The 20,288-nt window shown below is 34.8% G+C and overlaps 2 protein-coding genes and 2 long non-coding RNA genes across 11 annotated transcripts; 1 reads left to right on the top strand and 3 right to left on the bottom strand.

Annotated features, from left to right (window-relative positions):
* The first annotated feature begins 6,133 nt into the window (after nt 1-6,133).
* On the top strand, nt 6,134-10,110 carry LOC104742261 (type IV inositol polyphosphate 5-phosphatase 11). 5 transcript variants are annotated; one of them, XM_010463247.3, is made up of 8 exons: nt 6,134-6,492; nt 7,581-7,652; nt 7,805-7,955; nt 8,106-8,236; nt 8,349-8,425; nt 8,950-9,075; nt 9,174-9,349; nt 9,637-10,110. In XM_010463247.3, exons 2-8 carry the CDS (start codon nt 7,609-7,611, stop codon nt 9,931-9,933), a joined length of 1,002 nt encoding a protein of 333 aa, XP_010461549.1. In that variant the 5' UTR covers nt 6,134-6,492; nt 7,581-7,608; the 3' UTR covers nt 9,934-10,110. The 5 variants fall into 5 exon arrangements, with proteins under 5 accessions (XP_010461549.1, XP_019091344.1, XP_010461548.1 ...); XM_019235799.2 differs by having other exon boundaries at nt 6,137-6,492; nt 7,595-7,652; XM_010463246.3 differs by having other exon boundaries at nt 6,137-6,492; nt 7,303-7,652.
* A 2,847-nt stretch (nt 10,111-12,957) lies between these two features.
* On the bottom strand, nt 12,958-16,109 carry LOC104742260 (polyadenylate-binding protein RBP47C'). Its single transcript, XM_087484992.1, has 6 exons — nt 15,465-16,109; nt 14,721-15,189; nt 14,500-14,558; nt 14,242-14,372; nt 14,055-14,151; nt 12,958-13,404 (listed from the first exon to the last, which is right to left on the bottom strand). The coding sequence occupies exons 1-6, from the start codon at nt 15,879-15,881 to the stop codon at nt 13,240-13,242; spliced, it is 1,338 nt and encodes a 445-aa protein (XP_087341118.1). The 5' UTR covers nt 15,882-16,109; the 3' UTR covers nt 12,958-13,239.
* Nucleotides 16,110-17,191: 1,082 nt separating this feature from the next.
* On the bottom strand, nt 17,192-18,487 carry LOC104743907 (uncharacterized). Of its 4 annotated transcripts, XR_015580670.1 has the most exons (5): nt 18,328-18,453; nt 18,090-18,196; nt 17,881-17,895; nt 17,667-17,788; nt 17,192-17,561 (listed from the first exon to the last, which is right to left on the bottom strand). It is a non-coding gene; the product is annotated as an uncharacterized LOC104743907 (long non-coding RNA). The 4 variants fall into 4 exon arrangements; XR_015580671.1 differs by lacking the exon at nt 17,881-17,895 and having other exon boundaries at nt 17,667-17,803; nt 18,328-18,487; XR_015580669.1 differs by lacking the exon at nt 17,881-17,895 and having other exon boundaries at nt 17,667-17,803; nt 18,090-18,248; nt 18,328-18,469.
* A 61-nt stretch (nt 18,488-18,548) lies between these two features.
* Nucleotides 18,549-19,995, bottom strand: LOC147928670 (uncharacterized). The gene is made up of 2 exons (XR_015580672.1): nt 19,879-19,995; nt 18,549-19,792 (listed from the first exon to the last, which is right to left on the bottom strand). It is a non-coding gene; the product is annotated as an uncharacterized LOC147928670 (long non-coding RNA).
* Between the last annotated feature and the right edge of the window lie 293 nt (nt 19,996-20,288).

Below are 20,288 nucleotides of genomic sequence, written 5' to 3'. Positions count from 1 at the left end.
TGATGCAAGAGCTAGAGAGCTAATGCATCATTCACAAACAAACAACCACAACTCACAGTTTTTAGCAGATTTTTGATTATCTTGGCTTCAGCACACCACAGATCTGACAGCACTTCACCCTCCTCTTAGCCCCTATCTCCAAGGAATCCTCATCTTCTTCCTCTCCTTTGATCGAACAGCTTTTGATTCTCACTCAAGGCTCTAACAAAAATTTGAGAGAGTTTTGGTGTTTCTTTAGGCTAAAGATGTCGAAAGTGAGGCATAGATGACTTATTTATAGCCTCTCAACTCAAGTTCCATGCAAAACCACGTGGCGAGTTCGGCGTGACAAGTGTTCTGTTTTTCGCATGCGTCTGACACGTCCCGAGTGCACGGTCCCCTTGGTTGTGTCTGGTCCATTCGTCCACAACGTACGGTATTCCGTCTGTGGTGAACAGTCCTCTTACCATTCAGTTCATACGTACCAAACGTGTTCGGTATGTACCGCGTCTACTCCAACAATGGCACCGTGGTACATTGGCCAGTCAGCTGGTACACGGCCATTCTGTTTCCATGGTCCGTTCTTCGACTTCCCTCACTTCTAACTCGACCATTTCTTTCCTTAGTATGCTTTTAAACTTTCAACCAATGTCTTCCTCTCGACCATCGGCCATCTCCCTCATTGGCTCAATGGTTCATGTCCGTTCTTTGGCCATCAGCCCTTTCGCATCTTAGTGGTCTTTCTTCACAAGTCTCTCGGTCGTTCCCCAATGTTTTTCATTCTCCATCTTTTTGAGTTCTTTCCGAGTCCTTTCATCGAAGGAAGGCTTTCCTCTCCATGGGAGGGTTTTAAAAGACTAGCTCCAGACAGAAAGCAAAGCAAAAAGTAAAGGATGGGGATTTAGGGATACCATATTTGTAGAAAAACCTTCGGTTTTTTCGCTCACTATTTGTTGCTCTGCTGATGAGTTTGGATGGTTTAGTCGACATATGTCATCAAAGGAGTCTCATCGGTCATCAGAATTTGCGTGGCTTCCTACGGACCGTTGGTTTTTTCTTCTTTTAGGAAGAGAAGGTGGGTGAGATCCATTTTTTAAAAAGTTTCATTCTGTTTTGGGGGGGTATTGGAGTCTGTGCATGGGAGCAAAAACCTCTCCCGAAAACCTATCTAAAACCTCACACTTCGAATATAACTTCTTCTTCTTCATTTCATCTTCTTCTTTCTTTTATCAATATACTTTATTGTAACTTTGAAGTGATTTGTCCTTTCTATGCTATTCAAGCACACCCGAGAAGAACAGAACCCCAAAACAAATAGAACATAAAACCATCCACCATCCCTAGATTTTGAATCATTCATGTCTATGTTTGTGTAACCAGTGAAGAAGTCGGAGTCACCAGCTCCCAGTTTTACTCCTAATTAAGAAGATCGTAGAAGACATCGCAACCAAATGTCAACGGTGTAAAATTCTCAGGCTAAGGTGTTCAATTTCATACAACTTTTGTTATCAAGAAGTTGAAAGATGGTGAGAGAGACCGTGAAAAGGATAAAAACATAAAGCACAATGTAAATATTTTTTTGATGATGTCAATTGATATTTCTGGGATTTTGAGGCTTAGAAGAAGCTTAGCGGGCGTGATGGAGATTATAGAGACATACGTTTATGTGATTCACTAATGGGGGTTAGTTCTCACCCCCATCATAGGCCCGACCCATGACCTTAGCAAAAACCAAAAACCAAAGGATAGTATTCTTAGAATGTGGGTGAGGGCCTTTTGGTCATTTCGATGAACGAACCGACACATTATCCTATAAAAACGGACGTACAACACCTAAAAAAGGGATCATGAAAAAAGGGGAAGAAACAGTTAGAGAAAGGACAAGCGATTGATGGTTGACTCGTCGATTAGATAAATTTGACGAACCATTCGAGGTCGTTCGTCTTTTAATAACATACAACTCTCATCGTGTTTTGGTCGTCTAGTTTAGCATTGTAACCCAACTTTTACAAGCTTCCGCTTATATTTATAAAGGGAATTTCGATACAACTTTCCACCAAACAAATCTCTAATTATGACCGATCTGGATATCAACAATTTGGCGCGCCAGGTAAGGAAAGCCAAGTTGAAATTTTCTTTAAAATACAAAAAAATGAATCTATAGAAGCTCGACAAGATGAACGAACAAGTGATCTTGAAATCGTTGAAAACCAGTGTTCTAGCCGAAGAAAAGAGAGATTAGAGTTTTAAAACTCTGTTTAAGAATAATTCATAAAAGTTGTTCTTCCTACAAGGTCTCGATTCTCCTATATAGAGAATAACCAAAACCTATTCTTTATAACAATTGTAAAGTTTCTATTATTCTTAGAATCTAGAACTAAAAATAAAGAAAAATTGCCAATTGCAATCTTAAAAAAAATAAAAAACCAGGGAGGCAAAAGATAAAGAAACTAAAGAACACCGCCTCAACACCCTGCATCACTTGATCACTTGTCTCTTTATTATTTGTACTATTAGACTACTGTTAGCCTCTCACTGACCCCAAAATTAATGAAAAAATGACTGAAGGAAGACCGAATGGAACATGAGTATAGAGTAAATAAAAATAGCCAAATATACACTCCCCCTAATATATATACCGTACTGATTAAAAAAGGAATCAATATCTGACTAAAAAGGTAAATGCAACACTGCGATGTCTAAGGAAAATATAATAATACAAAATCTTAGAAGTTATCTAAAAAAAGATATGCACTTATCAAATCCTTTTTTTTTTTGTTACAAAAGAGTTTTCAAAAGAAAAAAATATATTTAGAGAAATTTGACTGTATAATCAACAAAAAATCTTTAATTTATTTGATAACTATTTTAACCATAAAACTGTTATATACTCTATATTTTCTATATTAATTACAAAATTACCCTTACCATTACCACCATTTATCACCATCTCCTACCACTACCAACCACCATCCACCACCACCTCCGACCACCGTTCACTATCTCCGACCACCGTGCACTATCTCCGGCCATCGCACACCACCACTTCCGGCCACCGGCCGGCCACCACTTCCAATCACCTTCCTCCACCACCTCTAGCCACCTCCGGCCACCTTCCTCCACCACCATCAAAACCACACTTGGTAATTATTTCTACCCCTTATGCTATTTACTTATTTTTTTGAATTATTATGCTATATTCTTAATTATATACCAGAATTTGGTTAGTAGGCAAATTGGCCCATATATTTAGGTGTATATATATAACATTAAACCTAACAAAAAAAATCAACATACACATCTCTCTTTCTGTGTCACAAAAATGGGAAACGAAACATTACTTCCCCAACCCCAACACACCTCTCTATGGACTACACTGAAACAAAAAGGTTATGTGGGTGGGTTCTTAATACTATTAGTTTGCTTGCTCCTCATTTCTACCGTAATCTTTTCTATCTACGACATAGAGACAACACAAGATTCGTATGAAGAAAATTATGTGCCGGATATTACAGTGCCATCAATGGATTTCACCGTGCTTAATATGACCGAGACTCGTCTTAGTGTAAGATGGGATTTATTGATTAGGATTCCTCCAGATCTTCCTGGTTTCTATATGTGTCTCGAGGGAGATTTTCAGGTTTTCATAATTTACAGAGGTGTAACCATTGCTACTTCATCCATAGAGAGGTTACAATTCTAAAATTTATACACTCCATTTTTGTTTTTTGTAAATCTATTTAACTTTGTTCATATATTGGATGTTTGATGACTATAAAAACTTATGGCCGTTAGCTAAGTTTTGTTCACATATTATGTTCGATTACTAACATAGGTTAACTCTTGTGTGTAATTAGTTATAGTCTCAGACCGTGGTGGGCTAATCTACTTAAGGTTTCATCTATTGCTTCGGAAGTAGATATGGACGGTTTGATTGTGAAAGATATCATGGAGAGTATTAAGGAAAGAAGTGAAATGCGGTTCGGGTCGAGATTGCATTTTCGGGATTGCAGATATGAGACGACTGGAAAGATGAACTATGCGTGTGATGATGCCTTGTTGCAGTTCGAGCCCGGCTCTCATAGAACGGCAAGTTTATTATTTGGCAACCATTCTACTTGTTCTTTGGTTGTTTAGCTTTCAAATGTTGGATATTCATTGCCTTTTGATATTGATTTAAACATTACTTGATCCAATAATCCATTTAAATTCGAAATACATATATGAAACGTAATATATATAAGTCTGAACACACGCTACCCGAATTCAGTATGAAGGAATCTCAATCGCATAAAATTGATGGTAAAAAAGAAGGCCTCATTCTTTTGAAATATTAAATAGAAAAGTATATTCTCTCGAGAGAATGATGAGAGTCTATCGAGATTAACGACTTGAAAAGCGACTATCTATTTTATATCGATCGGAAAAATGGAAGTGGACTTGACATGGGTCAATCTTTAAGTTGGTTTAAAGTCAGAAAACCGGCCATAGAACTTCATTAACATTGGTTAGATAAATATCCTGATATGTAAGTTATGACACAGTGAAATTCATGCATTTGTCAACATGGCTACTGCTTTACTCATGCGAAGCTGGTGCATGATATATATGAAAACTTTTTTCTGCACGAGTGTATTTAGTTTGGTGTATCGCATGCATTGCCTACATTGCTTTAAACAAACATGCACTATAGCTCAATGATATGAGAACTTTGTGCGACATGCTTATTGACTTAAGTCTGTGGGCTTTAAAAATTCAAGGCTCCAGGAGATCTATGCAGGTTCTTACATGATGTAACTTCGGAGATGTGATTGTAGATCCTTCAGAAATGTCACACAAAGAAATCCCTAGCTACATGGACCATACTGACTAACAAACAATACGTACGTCCACCTGTCATATTCTTTTCAGTTTACTTGGAAAATAAAAATCACCAAAATATTAACTAAATAACAAGAAAAAGAAACACTTCAATAGAAGAGCCACTTGAAACCACATAAACTTCAACAACCAACAGCAACACAAATTTGTGGACAAGAATATCTTATTTATACATAATATGTGGACGTGAATTTAGTTTGTTGAAACTCCAAGACTAGTGGATAAGAACATGTTAGTAGTTTTGATATTTAGAACTTCACCAAACCCGACGCAGAATCTAATAGAATGGTGAATAAATGTAACATTTTTTTGTTTCTGGAATGGATAAAATCGTAACTGTAACTTATTGAACTATGGTTTAGCCATTTAGGAATGGTTTGCGTCTGTTATTTATATGGGTTTGTTGGCAAAATAGTACATTTTCAAAACTTAATTGGAATTGTAGTACATTTACTATTTATAATTGGAAAAATAGATGGATACACTATTTGTATAATATAAAAAATGTGAGATAGATAAGAAAGTGGGTTATAGTGTAGTAGTGTAAAATTACAAAAGGGTAGCTGCATAAAAGACATCTGTACAGCATATTTAGTGTACACATTTATTACACACATATAAATATTTTTATTTCATTCATATTGAATATATTATATATCATCTGTACGGATAAAAACATGTATATTAACATATATATAAGTACACTAAATGAACTGTACGGATTAAACTTGTGTATTATTATTCATTTGTATACTTGATATTTGTACACATTATAATGTGTACAGACACCTGTACAGACAAATGTACACATTATAATGTGTACAGACACCTGTACAGACAAATGTACACATTATAATGTGTACAGACACCTGTACACTTAATAATGTGTACGGATACAAAACTTATAAAAAATATTTAACATTATCAAATATAATCATTACACAAAATGCATATCAAATTATAAAGAAAAAACATATATTTTTTTGTATTTGTAAAAAAATTAAAAATATATATATATATTGAATAGTATTTTAGTTATTAGATTCAAGGGGTAATTTAATAAAAAATATATATATCTATTTAATTTTAATTGCACATTTGTAAATAAAATAGTTAGTAGAAGATTCAAAAGTAATTCAAATAGTAGTAAATAGTGAAAATGTGTGTTTTGCCAAATTTAAATAGTGAATGTACTAATTCTCCCAGTTAAGTTTTAAAAATGTACTAAAACTCCAATTTTCTCTATTTATATGATACCGAACCGATTTAGATAACCGATAGGTATGAGAAGTTTATTCCCACTAACTTCACTAGAACCACTCATTTCTATCTCTATAACTTCTCTTACTGTGGCCTATAAAAGAGAGAATGCTAGAGAGAGGTTAACGCGTAAACACTTGATGACTTTGTTTCAACAAAAAAAGACACTTGATCACTAGAAAGAACTCTAGAGACTAGAGATCTGTAGTAAAACATTTTCGAGAGAGAAAGCTGGTAAAATTAATCGGAAGGGAGCTTCAACAGTTAATAAAGTCATTAGCTTATGTATGTGATCTTATCCCCTACCTCTGCGTCCATTTCCTAATCAAATCCGAAACAAAATTCCATCGCTACTAAACCGGGTTAATTAAGGTACGTGCTCGGTTTAATGTTTTTTCGCATAAGACTCTTTACATATAATATTTGGATGTATATGTAATTTCTGGGATGAGTTAAACAAACAAACTGGACGAAAGTTGATTAGTTTGTCGGCTAAATCCTGATAGTCACCACCGACCACTTGATTACTGTTTAGGTCGATCTCCCATGTTGTAGTTGGAGAAGTGTGGTATCAGGTCACTTGAGTAGCATACAAAATGGGGAAAAAAAAACAGTATCAACAAAAAAACTATTAACTGAATTGATCCATATATCGAGCGGTCCATATATATTATAAAACTAAATTTAGTCAACATGCAAAGGATATAAAATGGTGGAATATAATTAAGTATTCATCCACATTTTGCTAAAATAGAACACTGTTTTATTTTACATAAAATGGACTAATCATTTTACCCATTCTAGTACTAAAATAAATATAAAGAAAATATATACTATGATAAAAATCCATGTTTACCAATTTTAGAATCTTAAGATAAAAATTTCAACATTGAGTATTTCAAGAAAAACTCTCTTTACATAGAAATTAAAAATTATCAACTAATAGATATTTCTTTAACATAAGAAAATATTTTGGTCCCAATAATATTAATTTATACAAGTTTTACGCTATATTTCGCATAAGCACACACACAATTAATTTCCATTAAATGATTTACATCGCATGTGGTGATGATGTGGATAGGTGAATCATCCGCATTTGTTTACTATAATAATATCAACATTGAAATTCTAATAAAAATCTAAGATTCTACTGAACTTTTTCTTTTCTTTATCCTCTAGAGATTTCCTGATGAAGAAAAAACCACCAAAGTCATTATCAAATTCGACCGTCCATTCGAAGACGTACACGTCTTTGTAGTCAACACCATTCACCTAACCTTCCTAGAAAACCACGTAACATTGCATGTGCCTAATTTCTCTTAAGCAACCCCAATCAATATATAGATGATGACTCTTGTAAATTTTCTCATTATATCATTCCTCTTTAAATTTCCCCACTTCCTCTCTCGACACATTTCTCTCTCTCTCTCTCTTTCTCTATAAAAAAAAACCTTTAGAATCTTGCTTTTAGCGGAGAAACACTGCATGCAGACAATGGGGAATACGAATTCGATGTTTGGACTAAAAAGGTAATAGTTGTTATCATACCAATCTTGTCTCCTACGTTATTTTCTATATATAAAAGTACTATTCACAAAGATACGATTATAGATCTTGAAGATAGAGATTTAACTCAAACGTGGAAAAGTAGTTAATGACTTTGAGTTGTTATATCTTATAGGTTTTCAAAAAACAAGCAAACTCCGATTGGTTCGTTTGCCAACAACTCATCTCACGATGGTATTAAAACAATTGAAGCTGTCAAGAGTTGCAGTTTTTCTAGGAAAGCAGATCTTTGCATCCGTATCATCACATGGAACATGAATGGAAAGGTACGTACGTACGCAAAAATTAGTTGAATACGTAGCACATATATATTAATTAGCTGTAAATTATGTTTAAATGTCACTTTATGATGAACACAAAGAGTATTAGATTCAATTATACGAATTTATCATTAATTGTTATTCTTTCATGTGAAGGTGTCATATGAGGATTTGGTTGAGCTTCTTGGCGAAGACAGGAAGTTCGATTTGCTTGTCGTTGGCTTACAAGAGGCTCCCAAAGAAAATGTTGCTCAATTTTTGGAGACGGCTACATCTCCAACTCACGTGTAAGCTAGTACTCTACACATTCTTTCAATTTATTGATCCACCAAAAGTGTTCTTTCTTCTATTCCTCTGCAATTGTAACATTGGAAGGTTCCATATCGAAATGAAATGCAGGCTTCTAGGGACGGCAAAATTGCAATCGATCCATCTATATTTGTTTGGGCCAAAGAATTCACACGCATTAGTAAAAGGTACGTATATATTAATTTATCTATATCTTCACTAGATGTATATTTTAACAAATTGTATAAATAATTTCATTCTAAACATTTCTATCCAACATTTTAGGTTATTTTACCAAAATATCTCTAGAGTATCAAATTAATATTGATAAAATAAATGGAGTTCTTTTTTTCTAACCGCAATGGAAGAGTATATAAACATATTCTTTTCACTCAATATATATATATATATATATATATATATATATATATATATATATATATATATATATATATATATATATCTTACTCCCTACATTTGTATTTTTTGGCATTTTTGACACATAAAAAAAACAGAAAATAAGTTTTAAATCCTTACAAAACAAGTTGTTAATTGTTGACATTTCTGTTATATTATTTCTGTTATATATATATTTATATATATATATATATATATACAACTAATTTGGACTTAGGTAAAATTCTGTGTTTCATGCCAAACTTTATAATTTTTTATAAGGTAAAATAACATAATCGTGTACGATTAATTGCAGAATTAAAGGCGGAGAGACATTCAGTAGGTGGATGTGGAGGTTTCATTGGAAGAAAAAAAGGAGCCGTGGCTATTCGTATTAACTACGATGACATCAAAATGGTTTTCATCTCTTGCCATCTCTCTGGTACCTACTTCATTTTATTTTTTTATAGTTAAATTACAATTAAAAATATCATATTAATAGGTACTAATAATTATTATTGTAATAAATTAATAATGCAGCTCATGCAAAGAAAGTGGATCAAAGAAATACAGAGTTGAAACACATAGCAAATTCGCTATTATCAAGAGACAAAAGGACACGTGATCTTACTGTTTGGCTTGGAGATCTCAATTACAGGATCCAAGATGCCTCTAACCGTCCTGTTCGATCTCTTATCCACAACCACCTTCAATCTGTAAGTCTCCAATTCCATGATATGCAAATACTATCTTGATACTTTATTTTGTTTTATTATTATCTTGATACTTACGGATAGAGATTGGGAACAAGAATATATATACTCTTCAAGTATTATATATATAATTAAAGATTGCATAAATATTGGTTTTGATTTAGTACAAAATACTATTACCATTAGATTTTGAAGATAAAATTTTATTTCATTCTATTTTTAAAAATGTAGGTATTCGGTTTGGTTTCCTAACCATTTTTAATTCTATTGAATTTAATTACTTTGTGCAGGTTCTTGTGAGTAAAGATCAACTCTTGCAAGAAGCTGAGAGAGGTGAAATATTCAAGGGTTACTCTGAAGGAACTTTAGGGTTTAAACCAACTTACAAATACAATGTAGGAAGCAACGACTATGATACAAGCCATAAGGTCAGGGTTCCAGCTTGGACAGATAGGATCTTATTCAAGATCCAAGATACTGACAATATCCAAGCAACTCTTCACTCTTATGATTCCATAGACCAAATATATGGTTCCGATCATAAACCTGTAAAAGCGGATCTTTGCTTGAAGTGGGTCAACAATTAGTTAATAGATGCATACAGTTTATGAAGGATTTAATTAGAAGATATGCAATAATGCATTATTGCTGTTATGAGAGTAAATAGTTGGAAACATTTTTAATTTTTTTTGTTAGTTATTATATTAATGTTTTTAAAGTTAAAAGTTGCAAGTTCACAACTCTATAAAGTTCCAATTGTGAAAGTCTTGAATATGTGTCACACAAGTTTCTTAAAGTTTGCTTTCATGAGTGGCAGATAGTTTACTTCAGAATCAAGCCTTGCATTAGCCTTCATGAGCCATACCAAATTCTTGTACACCTATTTCTACTAAACCAATAATTACGTTCCCTTTCTTTGAATTTTATTAAATTTTTTCTTAAATTGGTTTAGCTCGTGTATCGTGTTCGTGCTCACTATCTCTTATTTGTACTCCGTTTAGCGTATACGTACTCCCTTTCTCATCTTTTTACACCATGTCTCTTATATATACACTTCATAATTTCTTCATATTACTACAATTAGAGGTTCATACGTACACTCATATGCACAAGTATTACCTGTTAACCCCTAATATCAAATTTAATTGTATGGCATATTATTAAGAGACATGGAGCACGTATTATACGTATTATACTAAACGGAGCACGGACACGAAACATGGAGTATGAACAAGAGAAGGGATCGGAGTACGAGAGATATGGTGTTTTCACTATCATGTTCACAAGTATTATGTGTTAACAAACCTCTACTGGCTACTAAGAGAACGAACACCACCTCAAAAGTACGTACACACTAAAAAAGAGTACAAACAAGAGATATGGGGTACTGACACATTGATTAAAATTTGGAACACATTGATTAAAATTTGGAACACGTTGACCAAAATTTGGAACCTTTTGGTCAACTATTATAAATTTTATAAATAGATAACATTTCAACAGAAAAGGAAAAATAACTTCTGCAAAGCATATCATCATTTGAAGTTAAAGCTCCCATAGTGTAATTACTTTCTCTCTTTCATCCGTATACAAAGCAAACACAAAGAGACCGAGGAAAAACCTAAATCGCTCTCGCTATGTGACTCTAACGAGTTTCATTGCCTCTAGGAGAACTAGTACAGTTAAAATGTTAGTGACAACAAATCTCGTGCTTTTGTGGATAAGAGGGAGACACACCGAAGTGTTTCATCATGGACTTTTCCCCGAAAGACTATTAGACAGGAGGTTGGAATATTTTCCGACTAATGTTAGGGGTAGTCTGGTCGTCTGCATTTCTGACTACCAACACAATTATGATTTTTGTTTCCAAGGTAGATTAAATCTGGGTTAGTTTCTTCCACCCTTTCCCTAATTTTCCCTTACCATTGAACCACAGTTGTACGGGCTACTATGATATTTTAACGAATTATTAATTTTTTAATTTTTTTTAGATGCACATTATTTCTAAAAATTTCTATATATCAATCATCAAGTTGAATTTCTATATAAGTATCATACGTTATTTCAACTGTTTCTCCCCTCTCTCCTCTTAAACAAAGAAATAATAGTGAAGAAATCCAAGAAATAAATATACCCGATTATTAATGGCAATGAAGAAAGGCCAAAAATGAGCTCATTAAGAAAATTTTAACTAGTCTTATACAAACTAAAATAGTGAATCCCGTAGCATAGTAGGACATTAAGTAACATGTCTTCTAAAACATACAAATTCACCATGTTTAATTGTAACAGAGGCAGTTGAAACTTTGGTAAATGAACTAACTGTTGGCTTTCGACATTTGTATGTTAGTTCATTTACCCATGCCTCAAATTGCAAATGCCATCAAATTTCACAAAAGTGTTAAACAAACGAAAAAGAGATGAGAGGAGAGAGATATCGTAGAAAAATATTTAGAGAAGCTCACCTTTCTTGTATTTTGGATTCAATGATTTTTGTTTTCTTCTAAAAGTCCAAGTATTTATATCCATAAATCCCAGTATTAGTCAAACATTATAAAGTTAATCTTGGGTTTTTGGGTAATAGAATTTATAAATTTAGGTCACTAAATTTTGTATACTTATCAACTTGACAACTTCAAACTTTGTTGGCTGGTAATTTATTTTTCAAAAAAGTTATTTTGGCGCGTTATTTACTTTTGTTACTAAGTTTTCTTGGCGTGCATTTGAGTTGTGATTTTAAAACAAGTACTCATAAGTTTTTCCAATACTTTCAACAGAATCCTTCGTTAATATTCAACAAACAAGTATAAAACATTATAAATATCATCATGTTCACAAAGGATAGCTAGTCGACATTGAACTATTCTTGAGTGATACTAAAGAGTAGGCCTGCGACTTTGACCCTACCTGAAGCTGCCGAACCGACCGAACCCAAATTTTTCGGGTTTTGGTTCAACCAAATTTAGAGTTCGGTTTAATTTGGAAAGATTGAAAATTTGGCTCGGTACCCGACCAGAACCGAACCGACCCGACCCGATTATCCAATTTTTTTTTTAATAAAACAAAAAATTATACCAAAGTATATTGTAATTAAACCGGTTTTAACCAGTATTGAACCGATTTTAATCGATTTTTGGATTTAAATCGGATAAACCCAAGACCAATTCCCACTCGATCCGACCGACTCAAAACCCGACCCGATCCAAACCGATTTTTTGTTCGGTTTTGGTGGAGTTTTTAAAAACCCCAATATCCGAAAAAAACCAACCCAACCCGATCCGTGTACCCGAACTCGCAGGCCTACTAAAGAGAATCCAAATATTGATCCACTATTCCATAGAAAGTTCTAATCTTTCAAGGTTCTAGCTATTCAAGGACTGTACGTGGACCAAGTTGTTGGAGAATTGCTTCCTTGAGACGACCCAAAGAGGATTTAAGACGTAGTTAAAGTCTAAAGTATATGTAGTAAGCTCAGTAGCTCACTTGACGATCATTATTAGTGTTATAGGCCACATGGCGATCACTATCTCCAAACACAATAACGAAACAAACCTAAGAGTTTAGATTCGTTCCACAACGTTAAACTAATGACATGTTTAGCAAAAGAAAAATAATAATCAATCGGTTCAACTCACTTCTTCTTTGATCAATAGGTTCCATAGTGAAAAACATCCGAAGAAACAAATCAAATTAATCAATCAAATCCAAGTCTCCTAAATTACTGCTATGGTTTCCACCAAAATTCATTTTTCACTAAAAAGATAAAGCCCTAAACTCAAAGAGAGACAAGAAGGCAACCATTTTTGCCTCCTTGTACCTCTTAACATCACCTAACTTGAGTGAGTTTTTGTTTGCCTACAGATAGATGATCAGAGATTAAGCTTTTAGTTTCCTCAGCTAACTTGTTGCTGATGGCCACCGTACATTGGATACCCTCCGTAAGGTGCAGCGGGATACATTCTCGGGTCATGAGGTTGCGGTGCCATGTATCCATACCCATTGAAATACTGTCCTCCGTAGTATGGTACAACCCATTGGTTTCCATACTTATCTCTAGGCTGCAACACAACACAAAACTTGTTACAATCAGAGGCATTCAAATCTCAGGTGAGAGCATGATATAGATCACACAAGGAAAGTACTCAAAGAAGGGTGGGCGTAAAAAAAAACAAACAGAAACAAACTTATTTCCACACTTAACCATACTAATAGTCTTACAAACCAAATTGAGCTGATATAAAACTTAGTGCAACCAGAAATTCTTCAAAAACAATAATACATATCAAAACGTTTAATCATGCCAAATCTATATAATATTAATTAACATCCATGAAGTTATAACATTTTATGAAAAATTAATAGGTTTTCCAAAACAGAAGTAAAAAAAAATGAATCAAACGTCCTAAAAAGTATTATCAATGAAGCTCATGATTCAATCAGCTCGGTTTATCTCAGACTAGGTTCACATAGGGGTTCTAACACAAAATCAAACTTTCTTTAATTACTATAATAGAGAACAGTTTTGGGTTTTGTTCTATGGCCTGAACTTATTGTGTTGATAACACAATAAGCCTGTTTTGTCAACACTTATAAGCAGTAACACATTGATTCGAAGCAGTAACATTGATTCAAAGCTTTGTTACTGTTTAAGATTTGCATTTTGATACACTTGTACCAGGATTAGACACTATTATCTAGTGTGATTTACCTGCTTATTGGCTGGACTATGTCCCCACGAAAGCCGAACTGTTTGCTTTCCAATTACAGTCCCATTTAGTTTCTCCAAAGCCTCCTCTGCATTTGGTCTGCAACCAAATGTTACGGTGGCAAAACAACAATAAGAAAATTACTTAATTCATGGTTACTATATAAACATCGGCATTTAATGTTGTTACCTGTTAACAAACTGAACAAACCCACATCCTTTACCAACAGGAATCTTGACAGAGACTATTTCCCCATAATCAGAGAAAGGTTGCCTTAGGTCTTCGTCAGTGACACTAGAGTCAAGTCCTCCAACAAATATCTATGTTATAAAACATGGATTAAACGGGAAAGATATAAAAGAGATTAACCTTCTCTTGTCACAATCACATGGAAAGGTAGAAGAAAACAAGAAGATACTACTAAAGAAAAAAAAAAATAACAATTACTGTTGTGTTCAATGTGTCCCCTTCAGGACGCGCCATGGCACCATTCGACATGTATCCACCTACCATAGTCAAAAAAAAGTTTTAAGTACACAACATGTTGTTGCAATACAACTCGGTAACACAAGCTTTAACAATGGGCAAATAAATCACAAAGACTCAGACTTAACACAAATATCAATAGACTGGACACAACGAACTATAGGGTATCGAAAAGACATTACCTTGTTGATAACCAGTACTCTTCCTCGGGGTAGCAGGACCGATACGCATAGCTCTACTAGAACACTTAACACCATTCATCTCAGTCATGGCTTTGGTCCTTTCATTATCATCACCAAACCTCACAAAGCCGTAGCCTTTCGATCTTCTAGTAGTAGCATCAAAGACAACTTTAGCAGCTTTAACCGACGGGTACTTCTCAGAGAACGTCTCGTGCAGCAAAGTATCAGACACATCCGGAGCCAAATCCCCCACGAAGATAGAGAGATCAGGTCCATTGTTCTCCAACCGCTTCTCACCAGTGCTAAAACTAGCCCAGTTCAAACGGAAAGGCTGCTCAGTAGTTGGCATAGTCGCTCCATTAAACTTCTGCAAAACCTTATCAGCTACATCATGGGATTCAAACTCCACGAATCCATAGCCTTCTGAATAACCATTGTGCTTGTTACGGATCACCTTAACGGAAACAATCTGTATTTGTATTACCAACAGAGAAGAGTACAAAAGAAACAGAGATAAAAAACAGAGTCAGCGAGTTACGTACGTAAAATCAAAAAAAAAAAGCAAACTTTATATGATAGATGCTGAAAAGGGTAAGGTCAAAAAGCATTAAAAGTCAACGAGAACAGAATCAAGAAACTGTTAATGTACAATCTAAGACGCTAATCAAGAGATACATAAATGTTTGTGTAATAATGTTAGAGAGAGAATGAGATAATGATATAGAGAGAGAGAGAGAAGCAAACCTCGCCGGCGGATCCAAAAGAAGAATTAAGATAAGGCTCATCCATCCAATGATGCAAATCACCAACCCAAATGGTTTTGTTCTCACCATTAGAAGCGTTCTGATGCTTATTGTTATTACCACCGCGAGAGAGATGGGGGTGGTGCTGATTCGGATATTGATGATAAGGTGAGTACGGAGGCGGTGGAGGCGGCGGCGCGTACATCATATGGTGAGGCAGTACAACCGCTGGTGGATATCTCATAGCCATATACTGTGGCGGCGGTGGCGGTGGCGTCGGCGTCACAGATGCTTTTGGTTGGTTCTCCTCTTCTTCAACCGGTGGCTGCGGCTGTGGTGGCTGTGGAGGAGCAGGTTGATTGGTGTCGACCAAAGGCTGAGAATCCGAGGATTCAGATTCAATCTTGACGTCTGCCATGAATTTGCGGCGCTATGTGTAAGGTGTGATGTGATGTGATATTTAGATTAGGGTTAGATTCGGACCAAACAGGGAAGTTTGGAGAGTTGGGTTTCAGAGTTCTATTAATGGCAAAGTTTAGGGTCCAAATTAGGGGTCTTTTTTTTATTATCCGGTTAAAGTGGGGAACTTGGCAAAAAGAAAAAGAAAAAGAAAATAAACACAAATACGGGTCGGGTTTATGGGTTTGTATTGTGTGTAGTGTGTACTAGGTTTTTTACGGTTTCTGTTTCTGACCTAGTTTTGTGAAAACCGTTGGATTGTACGGATAGAGATAGATCTTAACCGTTGGTTGCTTTTGTTTTTGCTATCTATGTGTTTGTGTTTTTTTGGATTCGCTCGCATGATGCACTTTCTCCTTTTTCTTATTTATTATTTTTTTTTTTTGGTACATACATATAGTATGCTTTATTATTCCTTTTTCTTACTACTCTTTTTTAGCTTTACTTTCCAGTTTTTAGATTGCTTTCTATATAACACCAAAATTTATGAACACTGTGAAACAAAACATTTATTATATAAAGATTGTTGCAAAACTAACATTTGGTAAATGTAATATCAAAAGGGGTATTGTTAGTATGTATGTGAAGAAATAATCAAAATTAAAGAAATGTATTTGGATTTAGTAGTAATTTAGCTCTTAAATAGTAGTAAAGAAGAGAATAGTAGTAATTTAGCGGCAGGATCATAAGATGCATGGTGGCTACTATAGGTGTGCCGAGGGGAGGACGGTTTTAGGCCTTGACACTGCAGGGTCTTTTGACTTCAGTATCAAGTGGGGGTCGATGTGTCTTATATATCTCTTGGTTTTAATTTTTTCTTTACATTGTACGCTTCTCAAAGTTTTTGATTCTATCAGATGACAAAAGAAATAATAGTAAAGGAAAAAAAAAGTAAATGGAAAACAATTATTCTGTGCGATATATGTAGTTTTTTTTTTTTGTTGAACAACACTTGTTTTCATTTCACTAAGATAGAAATCAAGTACAAAGAGTTAAGGACATCTCCACTGATGCATCTTAAACAAAGTTGCTTAACACATTTTTCTTATTAATTTTGATAAAAGTTAGATTAAGAACTTCTTAAGAAACTGTAAATATTTATGGGTCCATTGAGAGTTGCTAAAAAGTTAGATTAAGAACTTTTTGTCTTATTCTTCTTTTCCCAAACCTCATGGAATGACACAAAGTGAAACACAAATCAATCAAACATGTTAAATTAAACTAAAACTCATACATAAAAACAAAACTGAAGCACTTAAATTCATTACATAACAAAGAAACATCAACTGATTGTGATTATATATGAAATCAAACAAGTTAAACTCATTACATAAACATAAACATAAACAGAAACAACATACAAGCAGACATCTAAATTCAAACATAAGTGTTAACTGTGACAACATCCAACAATGGAATGCATGAGTCAAGAATATGGATCTGCAATTCCCGGTCATTTCATATATATATGAGAATGTACCTCTCAGTTTGAACGGTTTTTTTGCAAGCACGAGGGTAAGGAAGACATGGAACATAGCAGCGTACAAATGCTTCAGAGAATGGCCACTAATAATATGATGAGTCCAACTATATATAGGCTTATCAGCAGCTTCTTCCACCTTAGCTAAGAGATAAAATCCTGCAATTTCAGCCAATTGAATCTCGAATAAGAACCAGAGGTAAGAAAGCTATAACTGCAAAAGCAAACTGAAGATATATATCAACACAATCCCTTAGCACTAACCTGCAGCCCAAAGCCAATACGTAGAATGTGTATACATTGGAGGTGATAAAATAACCATCAAGGGAATGACAATGCAATGAACAAATTGTACTAAAGCATATAGTTTAAGGTCATCGAAAAACCTGTAATATTACAGCCTCTCATGTCAGCTTACTCTTAACTTCAAAATGGTATCATTAAAAACCAGTTGAGAGTTTTAAGGAATTTGAGTTACCTCCAATATAAAATGCTGATAAGGCAAGCAAGAAGCAAAGGAACAATGGAGTAAGTAACCCTTATGCTCATCAATCCTCTCAATTACAAATATAGCCATGATTGATGTGAAGGCAATAGTTATTTCATCCAAAAACGAGTGATCAAAAACAAGACACAAAAAGCAAGTCTCAGAGAAGAGAAGAGAAGAGAAGAGATAAAGAAGCGTACAAGAAGACGATCCCAGAGGAGAGTTGCATCGTTAGGGTGAAGATGATAGTAAGAAGTTCCAAAAGCAACAGCTGCAACACCAACGTTGTCCTAAGTCTGAATCGAATCTGAAAAGTCAGAAGTCTATCTTCTTTTCAATATTCCAAATCGAAGATTCGACTTCAATAACAAAAAAAAAACAAATCGATAAGAAGAATCAAAACAACAAACACTAGTAGAAGGAGTAATCGAAACTAACCTCATTGAAGAAATCACCCATCCCAGAAACAGAGAGGATGGTGAAGCGACGGAGGAAATCAGAAGCGATGATACGAGAGAGACGAGAGAGACAAGAGAGAAAAAAAAACAAAACTTTTATTTTTTCTTTTTTTACCTGAACCAATCACAAGTTGACACACACAGGTTTCTAAAGAAATCTAAAACATCTAATCTAACGATCGATGCTTAGCAAAATTAATCTTTAAAAATTATATTTATTCTGTTTTATTATTAGCAAACTTGTAAGAAACTTGTTAGATACATTGATGGAGATGACCTAAGGATTCTGAGAATCCAAAAAGTAAAACACTACAACAATAAAGGTCATTCCCCAATGCCTTATAAAGATAGAGAAAAACATAGATAGGATTAGTCAATAATGGGTCCTTGAGAGTTTTGAGTCAAAAGCTAGCTAGCCTCTTGATACATGTGAGATAAGGGATTATCGACATTTCTTCCATGAACAGGTCAATGGAGGATCATCGATATTTCTTCTATGACAGGACAAAGTAACGTTGAGGAAGGGGTCAGAGTCGTGGATCTCACCGGTATGAGAATATCTACATAAAGTAGGACTTTAACAATGGTTCAAGCAATGTTGGTTACGCTCTGGTGCTTGAAGTCGTTTGTTAGTGTTGTCGTAGAGTGAGATAAAAGCTCAGACAAATCATAGCCATACTCAAAGCTCTGTCAACATGGAATTGGGATCCATATACCATTACAAGACAAGCTAAGGGGTTCATAAGACAAAGCCGTAAGGGATTTACCTACCATGATTCTCGGATGATTAAAGTCAAGCCATAGTAACAATGATGCATTACTTCTTAGATGGAGTCTTCTACCATATAGATCATAATCTTCATCACACCAACGACTAAGGTTTTTCCATCGACATAAAGAAACTAACCTGGATTTTAAGGGATAGAAAATTGAAGTACACCTTATGAGCTTTGGCAGTTGAAGCCTTAATGGACCAAAAACAACTTTAGGATCCATTAAGAGGAACCCTATTCGTGTGATGGCTATGCACGGATTGTGACCATGGCGGCTGCCCGGAGGAAGTGGGAGGGCTGGCCTTGAACTCAGACTCATCGGAAAAAGGTGGTGCAATAGTGGCTCGGGATGAGTTTGTTCGGTTATTAAGGCAGGGAGGCAAGAAGGCTCACTCTTTTCAGATTTAATATAAGTTTCCCTCAAAAGAGAATCGTCATGCGCCGTCGATGTCTCCCCTGTGCATGGCGCATCTGCTGGTCCAAGAGAGAAAGCTCCTGCCAGCAACGAAGCCCAGGGTGAGGGATCTTCAGGGGTGAAGTGAAAGCCAGATCGAAAAAATTTCAGATCCAAAACCGGATCCAAGTTTTGTAACCCCTCGGATGCTTCTGGACAAAAGGTGAGGGAGGAGGTTCACCGGAAACCGCTTCCCTTCGTTGATGGTTGATGAAACGCTGCGAAAAATTATAGGGTTCAAAACGTTTTGGAAATTTTTAAAAAGATAGAAATAAAAGGGAAAAATAACTAAAAAGAGGAAAACATTAATTAGGAAAAACTTGAAATAGCAAACAAGTGATTTTATCTTGACGCCGGCGAGCGGAAGCTCCACCAGTGCCGGAAACGGTTTAGACTGGAGGTTGCTCGACAACTTCGCTTGGGAGAGAAAACTTGAAGACCTGTTGTATTGCGATATATGTAGCTTAATTAGCATGTTAATTAATTTAAAGAAAAAATCAATAATTATAATGAAATTAATTATTATGTGCGATCGATGTTGGTAACCAAAAATATCTTCAAATGTCATGAATTTGAATATCGACCATAGAAAATAGACTACTATAATTTTTGTTCTCTCTAGGTCTAAAGTATATTGGTTACAAAAAAAAAATTAACCTATTAATCATCCTTAAGTATCACTCTATCAGTTTGTATTTCGCTTTGTTTTTCTAT

The sequence above is a fragment of the Camelina sativa genome, chromosome 14, assembly GCF_030686135.1.
Source record: "Camelina sativa cultivar CO46 ecotype springtype chromosome 14, ASM3068613v1".
NCBI lineage: Eukaryota > Viridiplantae > Streptophyta > Magnoliopsida > Brassicales > Brassicaceae > Camelina > Camelina sativa.
The sequence above is the reverse complement of the archived record's forward strand: the minus strand, read 5'-3'. Positions and strand labels throughout refer to the sequence as shown.

Excerpts from the sequence above, each read along its gene's own strand:
- LOC104742261 (XM_010463247.3), top strand. The coding sequence starts at position 7,609 with ATGCAGACAATGGGGAATACGAATTCGATGTTTGGACTAAAAAG. Across the intron at positions 7,653-7,804 it reads TCGATGTTTGGACTAAAAAG|GTTTTCAAAAAACAAGCAAA; the intron begins GTAATAGTTGTT and ends TATATCTTATAG. Across the intron at positions 9,350-9,636 it reads TCCACAACCACCTTCAATCT|GTTCTTGTGAGTAAAGATCA; the intron begins GTAAGTCTCCAA and ends TACTTTGTGCAG.
- LOC104742260 (XM_087484992.1), bottom strand. The coding sequence starts at position 15,881 with ATGGCAGACGTCAAGATTGAATCTGAATCCTCGGATTCTCAGCCTTTG. Across the intron at positions 14,373-14,499 it reads GGGACACATTGAACACAACA|ATATTTGTTGGAGGACTTGA; the intron begins GTAATTGTTATT and ends TTTATAACATAG. Across the intron at positions 13,405-14,054 it reads ATAGTCCAGCCAATAAGCAG|CCTAGAGATAAGTATGGAAA; the intron begins GTAAATCACACT and ends GTTGTGTTGCAG.